Source organism: Acartia tonsa, chromosome 5 (assembly GCF_053477335.1).
Source record: "Acartia tonsa isolate MP-2025a chromosome 5, ASM5347733v1, whole genome shotgun sequence".
NCBI classification, from domain to species: domain Eukaryota; kingdom Metazoa; phylum Arthropoda; class Copepoda; order Calanoida; family Acartiidae; genus Acartia; species Acartia tonsa.
In genome coordinates, this window is record NC_137264.1 from 26957819 (window position 1) to 26977801 (window position 19983).

General features: G+C 35.9%; 1 protein-coding gene across 6 annotated transcripts in view; it reads left to right on the forward strand.

The window, feature by feature from the left end:
- The window catches only part of Pi3K68D (phosphatidylinositol-4-phosphate 3-kinase catalytic subunit Pi3K68D), a 91266-nt gene that overhangs the window by 59331 nt on the left and 11952 nt on the right, over window positions 1-19983 (forward strand). For all 6 annotated transcript variants that reach the window (XM_080161033.1, XM_080161031.1, XM_080161034.1 and 3 more), the window contains 16 exons: window positions 3023-3121; window positions 4571-4654; window positions 4735-4852; window positions 5033-5143; window positions 5443-5622; window positions 6459-6502; window positions 9408-9487; window positions 11271-11409; window positions 14396-14510; window positions 14682-14767; window positions 15608-15682; window positions 17331-17488; window positions 17627-17764; window positions 18548-18695; window positions 18883-19005; window positions 19752-19964. In XM_080161033.1, the coding sequence (XP_080017159.1) occupies window positions 3023-3121; window positions 4571-4654; window positions 4735-4852; window positions 5033-5143; window positions 5443-5622; window positions 6459-6502; window positions 9408-9487; window positions 11271-11409; window positions 14396-14510; window positions 14682-14767; window positions 15608-15682; window positions 17331-17488; window positions 17627-17764; window positions 18548-18695; window positions 18883-19005; window positions 19752-19964 (1911 nt within the window). The remainder of the gene's footprint in view (window positions 1-3022; window positions 3122-4570; window positions 4655-4734; window positions 4853-5032; window positions 5144-5442; window positions 5623-6458; window positions 6503-9407; window positions 9488-11270; window positions 11410-14395; window positions 14511-14681; window positions 14768-15607; window positions 15683-17330; window positions 17489-17626; window positions 17765-18547; window positions 18696-18882; window positions 19006-19751; window positions 19965-19983) is intronic.

Here is a 19983-nt window from a genome sequence, read left to right on the forward strand (position 1 = left end):
GTCCGAGGTTGGATTGGTAAAGGTATGATCTTGGCCGTCTTCCAGATGCTTGGGATGATCGAGTGCTTCATGCAGTTGTTAAAAATCTCTGTGAGAAACCTGATGCCATTGGGTCCGAGATGTTTTAAGGTAACAGGTGACAGATCTCCTGGGCCAAGAGCTTTTGAGTTCTTGGCTTTCTTGATTGCTGCTAATGTTTGCTCTGGTGTGAAGATAATCTGTTGATGTTTAGATTTTTTCTTCAAGGATCTTAATGTGTGGCGCAGAGCTTGGTTAGGCTTCTTCTTGCATTCTGTAGTGTATTGTCTGTTGAATTGGTCAGCAATTTTCCTGCCATGAGAATATGTTTTATCATTAAAGCTAATACCTTGGTTGTCTGGTTGATGTGGCTGGTTTCCCAAACTCTTGATGGTTTTCCAGAGTTTCTTGGAACCAGGCTGACAGGTGGCAAGGTGTTTGGTCCACTTCTTCTTACAATGTTCGTTGTTTGTTTTAGTGATTTGTTTGTTCAAATCTGGCAATCTGTTGTCAGTTGGATTAGCTTTTTTGATATTGTCATGCTGGTTTATAAGTCTAGCAGCTTCTGTTGGGAGTGCGTTGAAGGTCTGAGGGATTCTGCCTGCTGGAACAATCTTCTTTGATGCTTTTTGAAGGGTTTTTCGGAAAAATTTTTCTGCTTTGTGGACATCACTGACTGGTCTGGCGTTGGTAAAAATATTTTCAGTGAAGGAGGTGAAGTTTGGCCAGTCAGCCTTGGAAAAATTTATGCAGGTTTGGTGTTTTGTCTTGGATTTGGAAAGTTCAGCTGTCAGACTTATAGTGATGTGCAGGTGGTCAGAGCTCATCTTATTTTCTACTGTCCAATTCGTTACAGATATTAGGTTTGATGAGGCTATGCTTACGTCAGGAGCTGTGGATGCTGTGCTGCTAACTCTGGTAGGCATATCAAGGTTAATGATGGCGCAGTCTTGATTGGCTACAGCATCGGCTAGTTCTTCACCTCTTGTGTCGTTGGTGGCATCTGAATGCCAAAGGATGTTGTGGGCTTTCATGTCTTTAAGAATGTAGTAGTTATTACCAAGTCCTGTGTAAAGGTCATTAAGAAGGGGAACATAGCCAGTTGTACAGCTGCTCTGTGGTGGTATGTACACATTTCTGATGTAGAGTGGCGAGTCCTTGCTAGGTATGGAAATGGTCAAAGATTCCAACTGTTGATCTTGTGCAAGTCTTGCTGGGGCTTTTTCAACATCATTATGAATAAGAAAAGCTAGCCCTCCTCCTTTGTCTTTACCACGATCATGTCTTGCAAATGTATAGTTTGGTGTTTTCTTTAGAAAGACGTGTAAGCTTAGTCTCTTGTATTGCAGTGATGACGGTCTTGTTCTTCTCCATGTGGTGAAGAAGTTCATCTAATTTACTCTGGATGCCATGTATATTCCATTGCAATACTTTAGTGTTGTAACCTCTGCTGCTGCTGATGGTGTTGCTGCTGTTGGAGAGGTGGATGCACGGCTTAGACATGAACAACATAGCATCCAGAATAGGTGATCAAATGCATCCCTGTCCAACTCTAGTGCTTATTTTGAAGAAATCAGATTTCTTATTGTTTCCAACTGAAACACAGGCTTGGAAGTTGTCATAAAATTTAGTTATAATACTTATCATCTTTTCAGGTATATCATAACTTCTTAGTATTTTCCAGAGTGTTTGTCTGTGTATGGAGTCAAAGGCCTTAGAGAAATCAACAAATTTTACATGAAGTTGCTTGTTAAATTCAACACATTGTTCAATAATTGTCCTATTTGTGAAAATTTGGTCAACACAGCTCCTTCCAGCACGGAATCCAGCTTGTTCTCTTAGTTTATTGTCAATTTTCTCATCAATTCTGATTAAAATAACTTTACATAGGACTTTGCTTGGGATAGAAAGCAGCATAATTACTTTCAATTATCAAAATTGTTCAAATCACTCTTTTTATGTAGTTTTATGATTATTCCTTTTGACCAGTCCGTTGGTATCTTTTCTTGCCTCCAAATTTTATCAAAGAGATTAGTTAAAGTCCTAGCAGAAAGATCTATGTTGGCCTTAAGCATTTTGGCAGTTATCAAGTCTGGTCCGGGTGCTTTGTCATTCTTTAGTCTATGTATAGCAGCTTTAACTTCTTGAATAGTATCTATGTCTATTTCATGTTCTTTAGATCCCTGTAATTACGAGATAATTATGAGTTTGTTTATTGAAATACCTACTTATTAACTTGTTAAAAAATACTTAAAAACATACAGAAAAGTTTAAACTAGAGTTGGCAATCCGGAATCCGCCAAATATTTAGGCCAATTTTGGAATCCGGATCTGGAATCCGTTTTTTAATAGCGGATTCCGGATTCTTAATTGGTGGGCTAAAATTAGCGTCTTGAGTTTCTTCTTTCAACTGCCTCTTTTTAAAGGCAAAGATTATCCTCATTACATATAAAATCTTTTAAAATCTGGTTCGATTATCGAAAGTGAATTATAAAGAACATTAATTATTAGGACATATGTAGCCAAAAATAAGAATCTGGAATCCGCAAGGAATCCGCCATTTTTTTTGACGGATTCTTTTAAGAATCCGAATCCGGCCTAAAAATTTGAGGGATTGCCATTACTAGTTAAACACATCAAATGATTTATAATATGTGTTTTAATATTAATGATACAATTACACATCTATCAATAATGCTCATAAAGTCTTATCAAATACTATATTAAGTTAAGTTGGTTATTTAATCAATTTTGAATATATTATTATTAATCAAATTTTAAGATGGAGTTAATTTTATTCTTGTGTAGGGGTGTTTGTAAGAATTGAGATAAAAATTTAAGTTAATTTAAATTATTGATGGAAAAAATTTAAATATTGTTGCTGCTTTGTATTGACCAATCATAGATAAACCTGTATTTTCAATGCTTTTATTGATATTTTCTAAATTATATCTGTCTTTAAATGTCTGGATATTTTGTATGTTAGAAAATATAACTGTTTTAGGATGAAGAAGATATATACTGGAGTAGTAACCAAAGCACGAGCAGTTTCACTAACAGCATTTATGATTCATACGACCCCTTCTCATATATGGCGGACAGGGTGAGTATTTCGTCAGTTTATTTTAATTATTAGGCAGTCTAAAAGGATCTTGGACAAAGTATCCTCAGACAAAGTAGCTTCGGACAATGTAGCTTTAGGACAAATAACCTCCACTGTTAATAAAGGTCATGGCCGCAGCGCTCGGCCCCCTGGCTTGCCTAGCCGCGAGCGCTCGGCCCCCTAGACAATAACCTAACCTAAAAATTGTAAGAACATTATTAAAAATCTACCAATCACTTTTTGTAAAATCCACGAAATTCTAAACCACCTATGTATTAATAGTTAAGGATATTTTTCTTAAATAATGCTCTGAGGCTAACATAGGTTAGGTTAGGTTTTAGGCTAGCGGGCCGAGTGCAAGCGGCTAGGCAGGCCAGGGGGCCAAGCGCTGCGGCCATGACCTTTATTAACAGTGGAGACTACTTTCCTTAGGAGGCTACTTTTCTTAAGTAAATGACCGGAAGCTACTTTGTCCTGAAGCTACATTGTCCGGTGCTACTTTGTCCAAGTTCCGTCTAAAAGCTTTAGCTTAAGCAAAATTTGCTTTGTGATTCAATGATAAATAAGATTTCCTTGAATTTGTCAGATTAATAAAAAAGGGAATAGTAGCTTTCCTAATATTGCGTAAAATTGTAAGCAGCTTCCAGTCAAATGTGCTTATTAGGTCTACCTGTTTTCAAATATCAATGCATTTAATTTATAATATGCGTTTGTTCAACATTTAGAACAGTTAGACTTAATAAGCGCATTTGACTGTAAGCTTGCTCACAATTTTACGCAATATTGTGAAATCTACTAATATTCCCTTTGTAAGTAATCCTATTATATAAAGTAGTAAGCGATTTTTTGTCTGCCTCGAAGGATCTCGCTAACCGCTGAATCGATATTATTCTCCTTTACAGTGAAGCTTCTTAAAGGTCCTTAAACTATTTTTGGAGAGGGTGTCTTTATCTCCCCCCCCCCCCCACAAAAAAAAATATTTTTTTACCTCTTTTCAAACTCAATTTTAATATGGGATGAGGTCGTCTTTTCTAGTGCCCCTAGAGGCTTCTAGGGGCGTAACCGATAGTCTTATCTATAATACAAAGTAGAACGATGTCTGTCTGTCCGTCTGTCTGTCCGTCTGAAGCTTAAGATCTCAGTAACCACTGAACCGATTGGGCTCTACTCTTCAGGGAATATACCTACTGGTCCTGTGATGGTTTTAAGCTATTTTCTTGGGGGGTGGGACACCCCCAACCCCCCCCAAAAAATGAAAATACCCCCCCCCCCAAAAAAAAAAAAAATTTTTTTTTACTTTTTCTTTTTAAATCTAAAATACGAAAAATTAAGTTGATCAAACCTCTTGGGGCAAAGCCCCTAGAGGCTATGGGCGAAGCCGCTAGTATATTATAATTAATTAACATCCAGTAATTCTTTTTTCGGATCATAAAATAATTTTTTTTATAGGCAGAAAGGCCGGAGCCGCCACAAGAGGCAGCTAGGGATGAAGCTGATACAGATATCCCTCAATTGCCACCAAAACTTAAAAAGGTCAGCTTTATAGAAATTTTCATCATTTCTAAAATACCTTAGTATATTACCACTTCAGCTTATTTCATGCCCATTTTTAGGTTGGTGTAGTACGTCCTTTGCCAGAAATATCACAAGCCAAGTTGACAAGAAGAAAACAAACAGCTAGAAACTATGAAAATGTTGTAAAGAAAGATGCTACGTTCTTCCAGGCTCTTGGTAATCTTTCAATTAATCTTAAAAATCTGATATGTAATATGTATGTTATGTCTGTAAAGGCTAACAGTTATGTAAAATGATTTTATTAGTATGAAAACAATGTTGAGAGCTGAGTTTATTAAAAAGTGTTAAATTTTTCCAATAACTCTGTCTAGAGGATAAAAATAAACTATAATCAAGGTGTATCCAAGACTCCTTCTGTGGCTCAGGATAGTGAAATACTCGCTTTTACAAATATGGTTAGACAAATAAGAAAACGGTTTAAATACTCAGATTTAGAAACAAATCCAGGTTATCAATTAATATATTTGTAATATTATCCACATAGAAAAAGATACAATTTAATTTATTGTACAAATGCTATTAATCGTTTTGCTCTTAAAGAGGGAAATCAAAAGCATTATCCGACTCAAAAAACTAATTGCGATCTAATGATACCTACTTAACTTCGTCAAAATTTTTATTCAAATTAAAAAATAAGTTTTGCGCTTTTTGACATTTTTGTCTGTCTTCTTAAGTAACCAATTATGACATTAAATTTTATAATTCTATAACTTCATTGATATTAAAGTAAATTGTTATTGTTGTAGGAGTAGTATTAGGAGCCCAGATATCTGCAAACTACCCTGAGGGAACAGAGCTTAAACTTGTTATCACCTTAATTAAATCCATCCAATCACATGTTCCTATTCAAGAGGAGAATAAATCTGTTCAGTTCACAGCGTCTGTTAGAACTGATCTTACACAAATTGTGGCTAAAACTCTGAGTGGTAAGCATTTTTATGTCGCATGTATTTCCGCCCCTCCTCACTCTTTTTGAAACCAAAATTAAAAGTCAAAGTAACTCAACTATATTGTAAACAGTTACAGCTCTGATATTTGGCATGGCAGTTACTTTAAAGAGGTACATTAATGAACTGTTAAGAAACGGTGGCGGAACTTTTGCTTTTTCTCGTCAAATTAGACAATTTTAAATCATCTGAGATAAACTTTGTTTATAGAAATTTCCCTTATATTTTCACTTGACACTTACATTTTTTTTAAAGATGTTGAAAATGTTTGCATCAATGCATATTCAAAAAAGTGTCCAATAAAATATAAGGGAAATTTTTATGAAAAAAATAAGGCTTGTCTTAGATGATTCCAAATTGTCTGATTTAGTGAGAAAAGATAGAAGATTCGGCGGTTTTCGGCGGGAGCTGCGGTTCCGCCGCCGTTTCTTCACAGTTCCATATTGTACCTCTTTAAAGCAACTGCCATGCCAAATCTTAGAGCTGTAACTGTTTATTTAGTTGAGTTACTTTGACTTTTAATTTTGGTTTCAAAAACTGTCACTTCCGCCCCCCCCCCCCCCTCCCTTTTTATTTCAAAATCAGGGTTGGTGTGACGTTTGCGACGTGTTCTCTTAATCCATGTATCTAGTATAGTAGAAAACCTCCTGTAAAGCTTTAAATTAATTACTAATACTTGTTTATAAGGGGCACAATATCAATTTTTAATTGTATCTTAATGTACCAGATACTTGATACGATAATCGTGGTCCACTTTTAAAAAAAAACAATAACTTGTAAAATTAAATTTCATATCTAAATATTTAAAATTTTAGACTTAGACGAAGATATTTGTGATGTAGAGGGTTATTATCTTCAGGTAAATATCATTCTCAACAAAGGGGGGGGGGGTAAGTTTTGCCACTTTCGCGTAATCAGTGTTGTGTGGGCTAGGTATTGATCTGAGATTATAGGTTATTTAGGATAAAAGTTTACTTTTGGGTAGTAGTTCACGGAAATTTGATTATTTTTTGAATAGGTCTCCAGGTTCAGGTGCTGCAGGCTGGACAGGTATAAAATTTTTAAAAAAATTTGTTTGAAGAGTTAGAGAGCAACTTATAAAACAAAATATGCTTCTTTTTGAATGTTATTAACATATCTGCAGAAAAAATTAAGATCGGCCTCCAGGTTCAGGTGCTGCAGGCCTCCAGGTACACTCTGGACAGGTAAAAATTAAAAATTTTTATTTGAAGAGTTAGAGGTACACTTATAAAACCAAATATGCGTGTTTTTGGATGTTATTACCATATTTGAAGAAAAAAATGACAATCGGCCTCCAGGTTCAGGTGCTACAGGCCTCCAGGTTCACTCTGGACAGGTAAAAAATAAAATTTCTTATTTGAAGAGTTACAGGTACACTTATAAAACAAAATATGCATCTTTTTGGATGTTATCATCACATTTGCAGAAAAATTAACAATCGGTCTCCAGGTTCAGGTGCTGCAGGCCTCCAGGTACACTCTGGACAGGTAAAAATTAAAAAATTTTATTTAAAGAGTTACAGGTACACTTATCAAACAAAATATGCATCTTTTTGGATGTTATTACCATATTTGCAGAAAAAATGACAATTGGTCTCCAGGTTCAGGTGCTGCAGGCCTCCAGGTACACTCTGGACAAATAAAAATAAAAATTTCTTATTTGAAGAGTTACAGGTACTCTTATTAAACCAAATATGCATCTTTTTGGATGTTATCATCATATTTGCAGAAAAATTTGAAATCGGCCTCCAGGTTCAGGTGCTGCAGGCCTCCAGGTACACTCTGGACATGTAAGACTTAAAATTTCTTATTGATTTATTTTTTAATATTAGAGGAAAGGTTTCTAAATAGAAAATTGTTAAAATATAATATAATAGCAAAATTTATCAAGTAAACCTTCTATTTGTGTTCCAGGCAGGCTCTGGTGGCCTCCAGGAGCCTGCAGGATAGCTAATAATCCTAATACATAATTTTTGAATTTAGAGAAAAGGTTATAAAATAGGAAATGGATAAATATCATTATCAAATAAAATACATATTATTTAATGTCCCTAGATGTGCTTTAGACAGGCTCAAGGTGGCCTCCATGAGACTACTGGACAGGTAATTTTTACCTGTCCAGAGTGTACCTGGAGGCCTACAGCACCTGAACCTGGAGGCCGATTTTAAATTTTTCTGCAAATATGATGATAACATCCAAAAAGATGCATATTTTGTTTTATAAGTGTACCTGTAACTCTTCAAATAAGAAATTTTATTTTATACCTGTCCAGAAACGACCTTCCAGCCTGCAGCACCTGAACCTGGAGACCTATTCAAAAAATGATTAAATTTCCGTGAACTACTACCCAAAAGTAAACTTATATCCTAAATAACCTATAATCTCAGATCAATACCTAGCCCACACAACACTGATTACGCGAAAGTGGCAAAACTTACCCCCCCCTTAGATCAATTGAAACAATGAACTAATCTTTATAATTAACATGAAAATAAATTTTTTTAGATTCTTTTAGATTTCCCTTATTATATGGAACATTATTACTTGTTTTATAACATTAGCAGTCGAGCCTTCATTTTTGAGTGTTTAAATTGTCCGTTTTAACGAACATTGTATACTATTCTATTCTTTCTTAAATAGGTGGATTGGTATACCCAACTATATTTGCCTTTTGGCTGATTTTATTAGATTTATAATCAGTGTTGCGGAGCCGGGAACCGTGGAGCCGCCATATTTTGTCGGAGCTGGAGCCGTAATTTTCGTTAAAAAACGGCTCCGGACTAGATAAATAAAGAGATTTTATATAAGGGGGGGGGGGGGGGGGTTAATGCAACCATCTCGTAATCAGTGAGCAATTGGCACTTACAATTCGAATTTCGATCTGAAATTTTGCAAGAGTAATCCTTGGTAGGTCTATTTTCCCTAAATCGCACAAAAAGTTGAAAAAGTAACGGCTCAGCCGTTTTTTGGCTATTTTTAGGGCAAATCTGCCATAAATTATGTAGGAATCAATTTTTTGAAACATATTTTTGCTTTAAATCATGTGAAATGATACAAAAAAAAAACATTTTTAGATTTCTAGTACCAGCAACTAGCGGCTAGAACCGTTTGAAAACGTTTTGGAGCAGCATAGAGTATTATGTAGGGATAGGTTTCGTGATGATTTCCCTTGAAAATAGTTTTAAAAATGGCTAAACTGCTGAGCCGCCAGCCGTTAGCTGTTACTTTTCCAACTTTTTGTTCAATATAGGGAAAATAGACCTACTAAGGATTACTCATACAAAATTCCAGATCAAAAATTCGAAGTGCCATTTGCTCACTGATTACGAGATGGTTGCATTAACCCCCCCCCCCTTATAATTTAATAACTCTGATTTGTCATATGCAAATGCCCCTTTTAAGTTTTTCATGTCCATTTTTATCAAAAATTAAACTTTTAAAACCTACAAAAGTCAAAAATAGACGTGGGAAAAAAAATATGTCGAGTTTTTCTTGATTTTAGGTCGGAGCCGGAGCCAAATCCGGAGCCGGAGCCGCCATCATCACAGACGGCTCCGCGGAGCCGGAACCGGAGCCGCACTAAAATCAAACGGCCCCGCAACGCTGTTTATAATTTTTGCACGAAAAACAAGCAGTCGTTCTATGTAGTGATTTAAAGGTATCAGTTTTTATGAGAACTAAACTTTTTCGTTTCAAATTATATACCTATTCAATATTGTTTAAAATTTTTTGACTTATTTTAGGTGAAGGGACGGGGAGAATATTTGAAAGGAGGATCACTTGATCAGTATGAATACGTTCATCAATGCTATAAATATGACAGGTATTAACTAAAAGTATTTTATCAAAATTTACTTTTGGTATCGGTGAATGTTAATTCTCTTTATTTAGTGTCAAAGCTTTGTTAGATCATTATCTTGACTATTTAGTCAATCAAACCTCTATTATAAAACTAGTCGGTAATGGTATGCTTAGTAAGAGCTAACTTTGGAATTAGATTCTAGATTAAACTAGAACTACAAATCCTGTTAATTTTTAACCCTGGCCGCAAAAAAATATTTTAAGCGAGAAATTGTAAACAAAATGACTAGTTTAGGGGGGGGGGGGGAATGTGGTGACTCGTGCCACGAAATACCAGCAATTTTATTTTGGGTGCTACTCCCTTAGTTTTAGAGATAATTGGGTAAAATCTTTTGGGCTGGGTCACTAATTACCCCAAGTTTTGGTATCTTTCAAAAAAAAAAAAACGGCGGCGGGGCCGCCGTTCACCGCCATTTTCTCCCGCAGCCAAAATAATTTTTTATTGCATTTCTCGCATTGCATTTTTAATTCAAATTCTCGTTTATCAATGTATATTTTAAATTCAGTGCCTCTCCAGTGCTTTTAAAGATATTGTAACAAACTTTTTTAGCTAGAAGGTCAGCAAAAAATATTTTAATAAAAAATGGCGGCGATACTGCCGCTCCCACCTTCCACCGCCATTTTCCGCCGCCGCTAAAAAAATGTTAGGCAATTTGGAATCATTTAAGACCATGTTATTTTTTCTAAAATTTTTCTTCTTACAAGCAATCCTGTGGCGGAAAATGGCGGTGAACGGCGGGAGCGGCGGTATCGCCGCCATTTTTTATTCAAATATTTTTACTGACCTAACTAAAAAGATTTTGTTTCAATATCTTTAAAAGCAAAGTATAAAATATTTGAATAAAAATTGGCGGCGATACCGCCGCTCCCGCGCCATTTTCCGCCGCCGTAGCAAAAACTTTTTTATTGCATTTCTCGCCGAATTAGGCAATTTGGAATCATTTCGGACCATGTTATTTTTTCTAAAATTTTTCCCCTTACATTTCCTGTGGTGGAAAATGGCGGCGAACGGCGGGAGCGGTGGTCCCACCGCTATTTTTAATTCAAACATTTTTTACTGGACATCCTAAAAAGATTTTGTTTCAATACCTTTAAAAGCACAGATAAGATATATCTTAAACGAGAATTTGAAAAAAATGACCCCCCGCAGAGTTGCTTGTAAGGGGTTAAATTGTTGAAAAAAATAACATGGTCTCAAATGATCCAAATTGCCTAATTCGGCGAGAAATGCAATAAAAAATATTTTTGGCGGCGGCGGAAAATGGCGGTGAACAGCAGGAGCGGAGGACCCGCCGCTGTTTTTTTAAAGATACCAAAACTTGGGGTAATTAGTGACCCAGCCCAAAAGATTTTACCCAATTATCTCTTAAACTAAGGGAGTAGCACCCAATATAAAATTGCTGGTATGTCGTGGCACGAGTCACCACATCCCCCCCCCCCCCCTTAAAGCAAAGCCTCATCATTAGTTATTAGAAGCTTGATTCTGAAACAATTGAAATATCCAGTAAACAGTGATTAGCACATCGTTATTAGCTGCAAAGTATCTAACATTACACCATTTATTCTTCTAATCTTTTGTCATTTTTCTCCATATTATCTTACAAGGTCGTATTCATTGTATATTAGTCTTCTCTTCAATTGCCACTTATCTTGAAATGGTTTCTAACAGTCTACTTCTTCTCTCATCTTAAATAAGGGAGCCTATTATATGCATTATATTTTACCTATTTGCTAATTATTTTAAGGGATGTTGAGCTAAGCATTTTGTCGTGTACGAACCTTGTTAGAGCTTTGTCAAGAACAGAAAAAGATGATCTTGAAGATGGACAGCTTACATATGATCAGATATCTCCACTTGATAGGGCTAAAACACTTAGTCATGAGGTAAATATTATGTATTACCTAGTAGTTAGTGATATATAATGAACTCGAATAAATAGCTGACATCCCCCCCCCTCTTCACCCCCAAAAATAGGTAATTAAAATTTTTCTCCTTTACAGTGTAATTTCTTATAGATCCTGTGAATGATTTTCTTTTTAAAATGAAATTAAGGAAGGGTCGACTAAACCCTCCGTCCCTACCCCCACCAACACCTCAAGTGCCTCTAGAGGCCACTAGGGGCGTAGCTGCAATTATATATATTTAGGGGGGGGGGGGGTAATGCAACCATCTCGTAATCAAGGCGCAAATGGCACTAAGAATTCGAATTTCGTTATGAAACTTAGCATGAGTAGTCCTTGGTAGGACTATTTTCCCTAAATTGAACAAAAAAAAATTGGAAAAGTAACGGTTAATGGCTGGTGGCATAGCCGTTTGGCCGTTTTTCGGCTATTCTCCCATAGAATTTTTCACATGCCTTATATACACATCATACTCTTGGACTCTCCCAGCTGCTTACAGCCAGTTCTAACCGGTAGCGGGTGGTACTAGAAATAAAAAAAATTTTAATGGGAATCATTTATCATAAAATAATGACAAAATATGTATGAAAAAGTTTATTCCTATGTATTAAATGATGGCTTTGCCCTTGAAATAGCCAAAAAGCGGCTATACGGCTAAGCCGCAAGCCGTTACTTTTCCAACTTTTTGTTCAATTTAGGGAAAATAGACCTACCAAGGACTACTCGTGCCAAGTTTCATAATGAAATTCGAATTCTAAGTGCCATTTGGGCCTTGATTACGAGATGGTTGCAATACCCCCCCCCCCTTATAATATATTTAAAGTAAAAAGTCATGGCTATTAACATAAGGGGGGGGGGGGGTTAATGCACCATCTCGTAATCAATGATTAAATGGCACTTAGAATTCGAATTTCGAGCTGAAATGTTGCATGGGTAATCCTTGGTAGGTCTTTTTTCCCTAAATCGAACAAAAAGTTGGAAAAGTAACGGCTGGCGGCTGCAGCGCAGCCGTTTATCCGTTTTTTGCCCATTTTTAGGGCAAATTCATCATTATTTACGTAGGAATCAACTTTTTAAAACATAGTTTTGGTTTAATTCATATTAAATGATAGCAATAACCATTTATTAAATTTCTAGTACCAGCTGCTAAACGGCTAGAACCGGCTGAAAACGGCTGGGAGCGGCCAAGAGTATGAAGAGTAGATAGGGCTTGTGACATGTCTAGGGGTAGGTTTTTATGGGTGCTGAGCTCAAAAATGCTACCAAAAATAGTGGCGGCCCATCCATGTGGCAGCTAGGTAACAGCGGCAGCTCAGCTGGGAGAGGCTAAGAGTAGAATGAGTACATAGGGCATGTGATATGTCCAGGGTTAGGTTTTTATGGGTGCTGAGCTCAAAAATACTACCAAAAAAAGTGATGGCCAATCCATGTGGCAGTTGAGTAATAGCTGCTGCTCAGCTGCGAGCGGCCAAGAGGATTAGATTTTTATGGGTGCTGAGCTCAAAAATGCTACCAAAAATAGTGGCGGCCAATACATATGGCAGCTGGGTAACAGCTGCTGCTCAGCTGCGAGCGGTCAAGAGTAGAATGAGTAGATGGGGCTTATGACGTGTCTAGGGGTAGGTTTTTATGAGTGCTGAGCTCAAAAATGCTACCAAAAATAGTGGCGGCCCATCTATATGGCAGCTGAGTAACGGCCGCAGCTCAGCTGTGAGAGGCCAAGAGTAGAATGAGTAGTTAGAGCTTGTGACATGTCTTGGGGTAAGTTTTTATGTTTACTGAGCTCAAAAATGCTCCCAAAAATATTGGCGACCCATCCATATGGCAGCTGGGTAACGGCTGCAGCTCAGCTGGGAGAGGCTAAGAGTAGAATGAGTAGACAGGGCTTGTGGGCTGTAGCTGTTACCCAGCTGCCATATGGATGAGCCGCCACTATTATTGGTAGTATTTTTGAGCTCAGCACTCATAAATACCTACCCCTGGACACGTCACAAGCCCTATGTACTCATTCTACTTTTGGCCCCTCCCAGCTGAGCTGCCGCCGTTACCCAGCTGCCATATGGACGGGCTGCCACTATTTTTGGTACCATTTTTGAGCTCAGCACCCATAAAAACCTACCTCTAGACACGTCACAAGCCCTATCTAATCATTCTACTCTTAGCCGCTCGCAGCTGAGCAGCAGCTATTACTTAACTGCCATATGGATTGGCCGAAACTATTTTTAGACGCATTTTTGAGTTCAGCACCCATAAAAACCTAATCCTAAACACGTCCCATGCATCATGTACTCATTCTACTCTTGGCCTATCTCGTCTGAGCTGCGGCCGTTACCCAGCTGAGCTGCATCCATTACCCAGCTGCCATGTGAATGGGCCTCCACTATTTTTGGTAGCATTTTTGAGCTCAGCACCCATAAAAACCTACACCTAGACACGTCACAAGCCCTATCTACTCATTCTACTCTTGGCCGCTCGCAGCTGAGCTGCAGCTGTTACCCAGCTGCCATATGGATTGGCCGTCACTATTTTTAGTAGCATTTTTGAGCTCAACACCCATAGAAACCTACCCAGAGACATGTCACAAGCCCTATCTACCCTTTATACTCTTGGCGGCTCCCAGCCGTTTTCAGCCGGTTCTAGCCGTTTAGCAGCTGGTACTAAAAATTTTTAAAAATGGTTATTGTTATCATTTTACATGAATTAAACCAAAAATATGTTTTAAAAAGATGATTCCTACGTAATTAATGATGAATTTGCCCTAAAAATAGGCAAAAAACGGCTAAACGGGTGAGCCGCTAGCCGTTACTTTTCCAACTTTTTGTTCGATTTAGAGAAAATAGACTTATCAAGGATTACTCATGCAAAATTTCAGATCGAAATTCGAATTCTAAGTGCCATTTGCTCACTGATTACGAGATGGTTGCATTAACCCCCCCCCCCCCCTTACTTATGACATTTTTAAATTTAGGATCTAAGTACGTTGTTAGAATTCTTACAGAAAGAGGTTGATCGAATAACTAGGGCAGCTAATACTCTTGTTGACTGCACTGAGAAAAATGTTTTCCTTACACTTAATCCTAAAGGTATGAGTAAAAATTTTCTTTTTTTCAGGTTGAAAAAAATTACTTAAACGTTAATGAAATAAGGATTTTCTCTTACTGCATTCTTATCGTTTAACCTTGCCAGATATGATTTTTAAACTTTTACAAGAATTGATATTAATGTTTGATTTACTAACTACTGAAAATTTGTAGGATTGATCCAGGCAGTGAAGGCAGTAACTTCAAAGCTTGGAGGTGTAGAGACTCAAGAACTTGCTTCCGCTATAGAGACTTTCTCACAGGAACAGATAATGACAACTCTGAAATCAATTCAGAACTTGTTTTCAGATTAAAATAACAATTAATTATCTTCATAAGAAAGTTAAGCTACAACTTTTGTATTGAGTGATATATTTATCTTTATCACAGTTTGATTTTTATTTAATGAATATGTTAGGTTAACATGTTTGGCACTTTCGATATAATTATCAACCAGAAAATCCAATGAAATCTATTTTTTTTTTAGAAAATTAGATTTGAAAATGTTAAGTTCAATTTCATCCCCTTCACCGGTGTCCTGGATAGGAAACAGGTTTTTTTTTACATATGTCTCACAAGACCTATGTAGTCATGACCGGGAGATGATGACGGTTCAGTACATGACTTTAAAATCACAGCTGATCAAGTCATGTACTGAACCGTCATCGTCTCCCGGTCATGGCTACATAGGTCTTGTGAGACGTATGTAAAAAAACCTGTTTCCTTGGAGTTACCGAACAATCATAACAAGAAAAACAAATATTATTAATTTAAAATTTTGAACAAGTTTACTTTTAAATTTTTCAAAAACTAGATTTAGTTGGATTTTAAAATTTGCAAAGGGCGTTATTAGACGTACTTACTTATACAATTGCAAAGTCATTTTTGCCCAACACTTTTTCTATCTCCCCCCCCCCCCCCTCCCCCTCCTAGAGTGTAATAGTAATAATGGTAATATTTTAAATCTGTGGCATATGATACTTAAAACAGAACACAAAGTACTTTTGGTACACAGTATTAAATGGACATACTAAAATTATAGGGAAGCTGCTCTAATAAAAATTTGTACAATATCCTTTATCTGTTATTACCTATGATTGCAGGCTTGTGTAAACTTTGACAAGGCCAAAGGAAATGAGGATCCTTCTGGAAGGTTGAGGCCTGAGATTGTTGAGGTTTCATTTTAATTATTGAACGTTATCTACTCATTTTGTAGTTAAACATGGGGGAAAAAACTCTCACAAATAAATGTGAAAGTATAGAAATCTACGTCCTTAAAGTTGCAAGAATCTTTTAGCAGCAGACAAAAGGAAGTTTTACTAAACTTTGCTTTCTCAATTTAGAATCTTTTCTGTGTAATTTTCATTTAGATTTTTCACTGAAGGGTAAAAGTGATGGCAAATTATCTATGTTTTAGTCGGTTATTGTCGGTTTTATAAGATCAATAAGTAGTAGGGTTGGCAATCCGAATCCGAAATCCGTTTTTAATAGCGGATTCGGATTCTTAATTTTAGGCTAAAATTAGCGCCTTGAGTTTTTTTGATCCGAATATATATTATAATTTTTAACAGTCATTTTGGCAGCTGTAGGGTCTAGAAATAGAAGAAAAGCTACTGTAAAAATATGAAAAAACGCAGCTTTAGATTCTGCCCAGTACCCGGTAAAACTGAATCCACTAATTTATTCTTCATAAAAAGCCTTTTAAAATATTGCTAGAATCCGGAATCCGTCAAAAATAAGAATCCGGAATCGGCGGAGAATCCGTTTTATTTTTGGACAGATACTTGGTAAGAATCCGAATCCGGTCCAAAAATTAGACGGATTGCCATCCCTAATAAGTAGTTTTAAAAACAGTTTAGTGCACATTTTGCCTGTTTATTCTTAAAGACTCAATACAAAATCGGGCCAGGGTCATTGCCTTGTAGGAAAAGTTCTTTTACTTCCTTTACTTAAATCTGCAACGGATTCTTTTCCCAGTTTGTTTCTTATGATTACTACTTGAGTTGATAACTTTCTTATGAACGAGTTTTAAAATCCTTGAACCGATCCTAATCAATCAAGGACGCTATGCATCTGTATCCTGTCAATTGTATGTCTATACGTCCGTCTAAGTAAGTTAGAATGAAAATATAACTTTGGTCATAGTAGGGCTAGAAGAAAGCTTTTTAGTTTTAAAATTGTCTAACCAAACATAATTAATTTAGGACACTGCGGAATAGTGTTTCGGAGCCGGGAGCCGTGGAGCCGACATATTTTGCTGGAGCCGTATTTTCGTTAAAAAACGGCTCCGGCTCCGGACTAGATAAATCAAGAGATTTATTTATAAATTATAATTTGGTAACTCTGTTTTTTCATGTGCAAATGCCCCTTTTAAGTTTTTCAAGTCCATTTTTATCAAAAGTTGAACTTTTAAAACCTTCAAAAGTCAAAAATAGACTTGGGAGAAAAAAAATATGTCGAGATTTTCTTGATTTTAGATCGGAGCCGGAGCCGCACCAAAATCAAACGGCTCCGAAACGCTGCTGCGGTCGTTTGCATTATGTCATTCGTATGTCTGTAGCGTCTTCTTTCATTTAAAAAAGGCATAAGTTTACATGAAAACTAATCTTGTTAATACTTTTTTTAAAAACGCTACTGCTTCTAATATAAGCTTATTTACAATATCTTATTTAAGTCACTAGCAGAATAATAAAAAGATTTCAAGGAAGAACCATAGGGCTTTTAGAGAAAGGTATAGAGGAATATTTTTTAAAATGGGTTCTTTAAGTTTACATTATTATCTAGTACTTCAGCTTCATAAATCATTAATCAATATTTTATAAGGTTGTTGGTGAACGGTATGCAATGGTGACATTAAACCGTGCTGCTATAACTGGGTATACAAAACATGCCAAACTTATCAGTGAAGCTTTAGCTATGGTGACTGACAAGGTTTATAGTCTTATAAGGACTTATTCCAGAACTTTCAGAGTAGACTTCAGGTAAGCTAATTTATTATTTGCAAATTAGAAAACCATTTTCGAGCCACTTTGGATTTAGATTTTATCTTCGTAATTGGTACTTGGGCTTCTTATGAAATAAGAATTTGTTTACAAATTTTTCACTTCATTTTTGTCAAGATTGGATGCACTTGATGATCTGACTCCGGGTGAGATGAGGGAAAGTGTTGACGTAGAGGAGACCTTATTAGTGAGAGTTGGTGCTGTCAACAGGGTCAATATGGACTGGGACTTCACAGAATATAGAGTTGATATTAGGTTTGTATGCTTAGAATTTCAGTTTATAAAAATGTTTTAAATTCTATCTTACTACTAAAGGCAAAATTTCCCATACACAAATTAAAAGAACCATGTTTTTTTAATCTAAAAAAGTAGTTTGTTTTCACATTCATTTATAGCTTTAACAATAAGGCAAAACTTTATCATCATTCATTATAATAAGCTAAATTCTAAACGTGTAAATCCTCAAAGGTATATTTCAAAGCGATTTTCAACAGCAAATGACCCAAATGTTCTTGTTAAAAGTTAAGATTTTTAGTTAACTTTAATAGAACTTAGTAGTTTATTTTCTTAAATTAATTGCTCTATGCATTTACTTTTTAATAATCTTATCCTGATTACTCTATTCATTTCATTTTTACTAATCTAATTCTGGTTACTCGATTTTTTTTTACTTTTTACTAATGTTATTCTGATTACTCTAAGGCTTTTATGTATGTAAGTTGACTTGATTAATGGGTATATTACAGGAATAAGGTATAACCAACAAGCGAAATAAATCTAAAATAATATTTGGGGGGCATATGGAAAGGCCGTCAATTTTACTATGTGTTACCTCCAACAACAGCTGAAAAACACGTTTAGGTTTCGTAAGTTTTTTTTCGAATTAATTTCGTTGTTAATATAAGTCTGTGTTAATGTTGCATTTATGTGAACAAAGACAGTTTTACATTATTATAGTCAGCGCTGATGAATATTTTGACAAGTACATACATAGGTTTCCATTTTTTTAGTCATTAAAGTTATTTATTTATATTTCAGAGTTTATCACGGAACTCGATTATTACGCGAGGCTCACTCTACCCCGTACTCTGCCCCTGAGCATAGTTCAACTAGGCTTCATAAAATGGTCAGCTTCAATTCCTGGGTTGATATCAAGTCACTTGTCATTCTTAATGTTCCTTTAGAGGTGATTTTACAATTAAAAACAAAACAAAAGAAGATTTTAAAAACAGTTAAGGTTAAAGAGGAATTTTTATTTGATAGTAAGGGTTACTCTGAAACCAGTAGATATAATCTGAGAAAGCTTATCCTAAAGTTTTTATAAGTCTGATTATTTTTTCTTCTATGTTTGTATATTTCGTTATTATTAACAGGCTAGAATGGTTTTCTGCTTGGTGGGACGTAAAAAATATTCTGATGCTAAAGATGGATATTTCACACAAGATCTTTGTTGGACTGGTCTACAATTATATTCTCTTGAAAGAAATTTATCCCAGGTGCGTTTCAAATTTATGAATCTATTTGGCCAAAAAAATTCACATTTTCCCAATATAAATCTGCAGCATTTGCGCAATTGGTAAGGTGTCTGCTTGCTTGTCGTGATAGGTTCGAGTCTGTTCCACATCGCGTCATACTAGAGACATTGTACTTACTGCAGATATGTAATGCATGTGACATCAATGTTAAGATGATGGAGGGGATGCATTGGACCCATTTCTATCAACAGCTATGACTTTCCCTATAAAGGTCGGTCAAATAAAGAGTTGGTTAGGGGTTACCTTACATAATACCTTGGGTGTTCGGACAGAAAAGGAGACATTGCTCCCATTAGTTATCCTTGGTTGTTGGACCTGGTGAAACATTTTCTTAACATAGCAGCCTCACCCCTAAAGGTTATACTAAGGTTATAATAATTATTTTCCCCAACATTAGGCGTTATATTTTTATTTTATCTTCTTCAACCTTACTATCATAAAAAATATCACATTAATTTTATAAGATAAGAAGCTTAATTAAAAACTGGACTACTAATTATTCTAGTATCTAGTACAGTTCTGAAATTAGTAAGCCTAATTGAAATGGAAATTTGTCATTAAGTACATTTTCCAATACAATTTTTTAAAATTTCTATGTAATTGATACCTACTTTTAAAATGTTTGATAATATTTTTGTTAAATTATAGATATCATTTTCAATTAGGCTTTCTAATAACTTTTTAAAACATAAATGATAATTTATTAGGGTCCTTACATCTTGACTCTTTGGCCTATGAAACTAAACCAACAGATTGGTCCTGCTCCAGATTCGTCCAGCCATCCGCACGCTGATACTTGTCCACTGCTGGATATAGAGCTGCTTGACCTGGGTGGTCAGGTTGTGTATCCTCTTCTGGAACCAACACTGCAGGTTATCAATGAGGAGCAAGACTGGAATATTGATCACCTAGATTTTAAGGTAGAATTATTTAATTCTT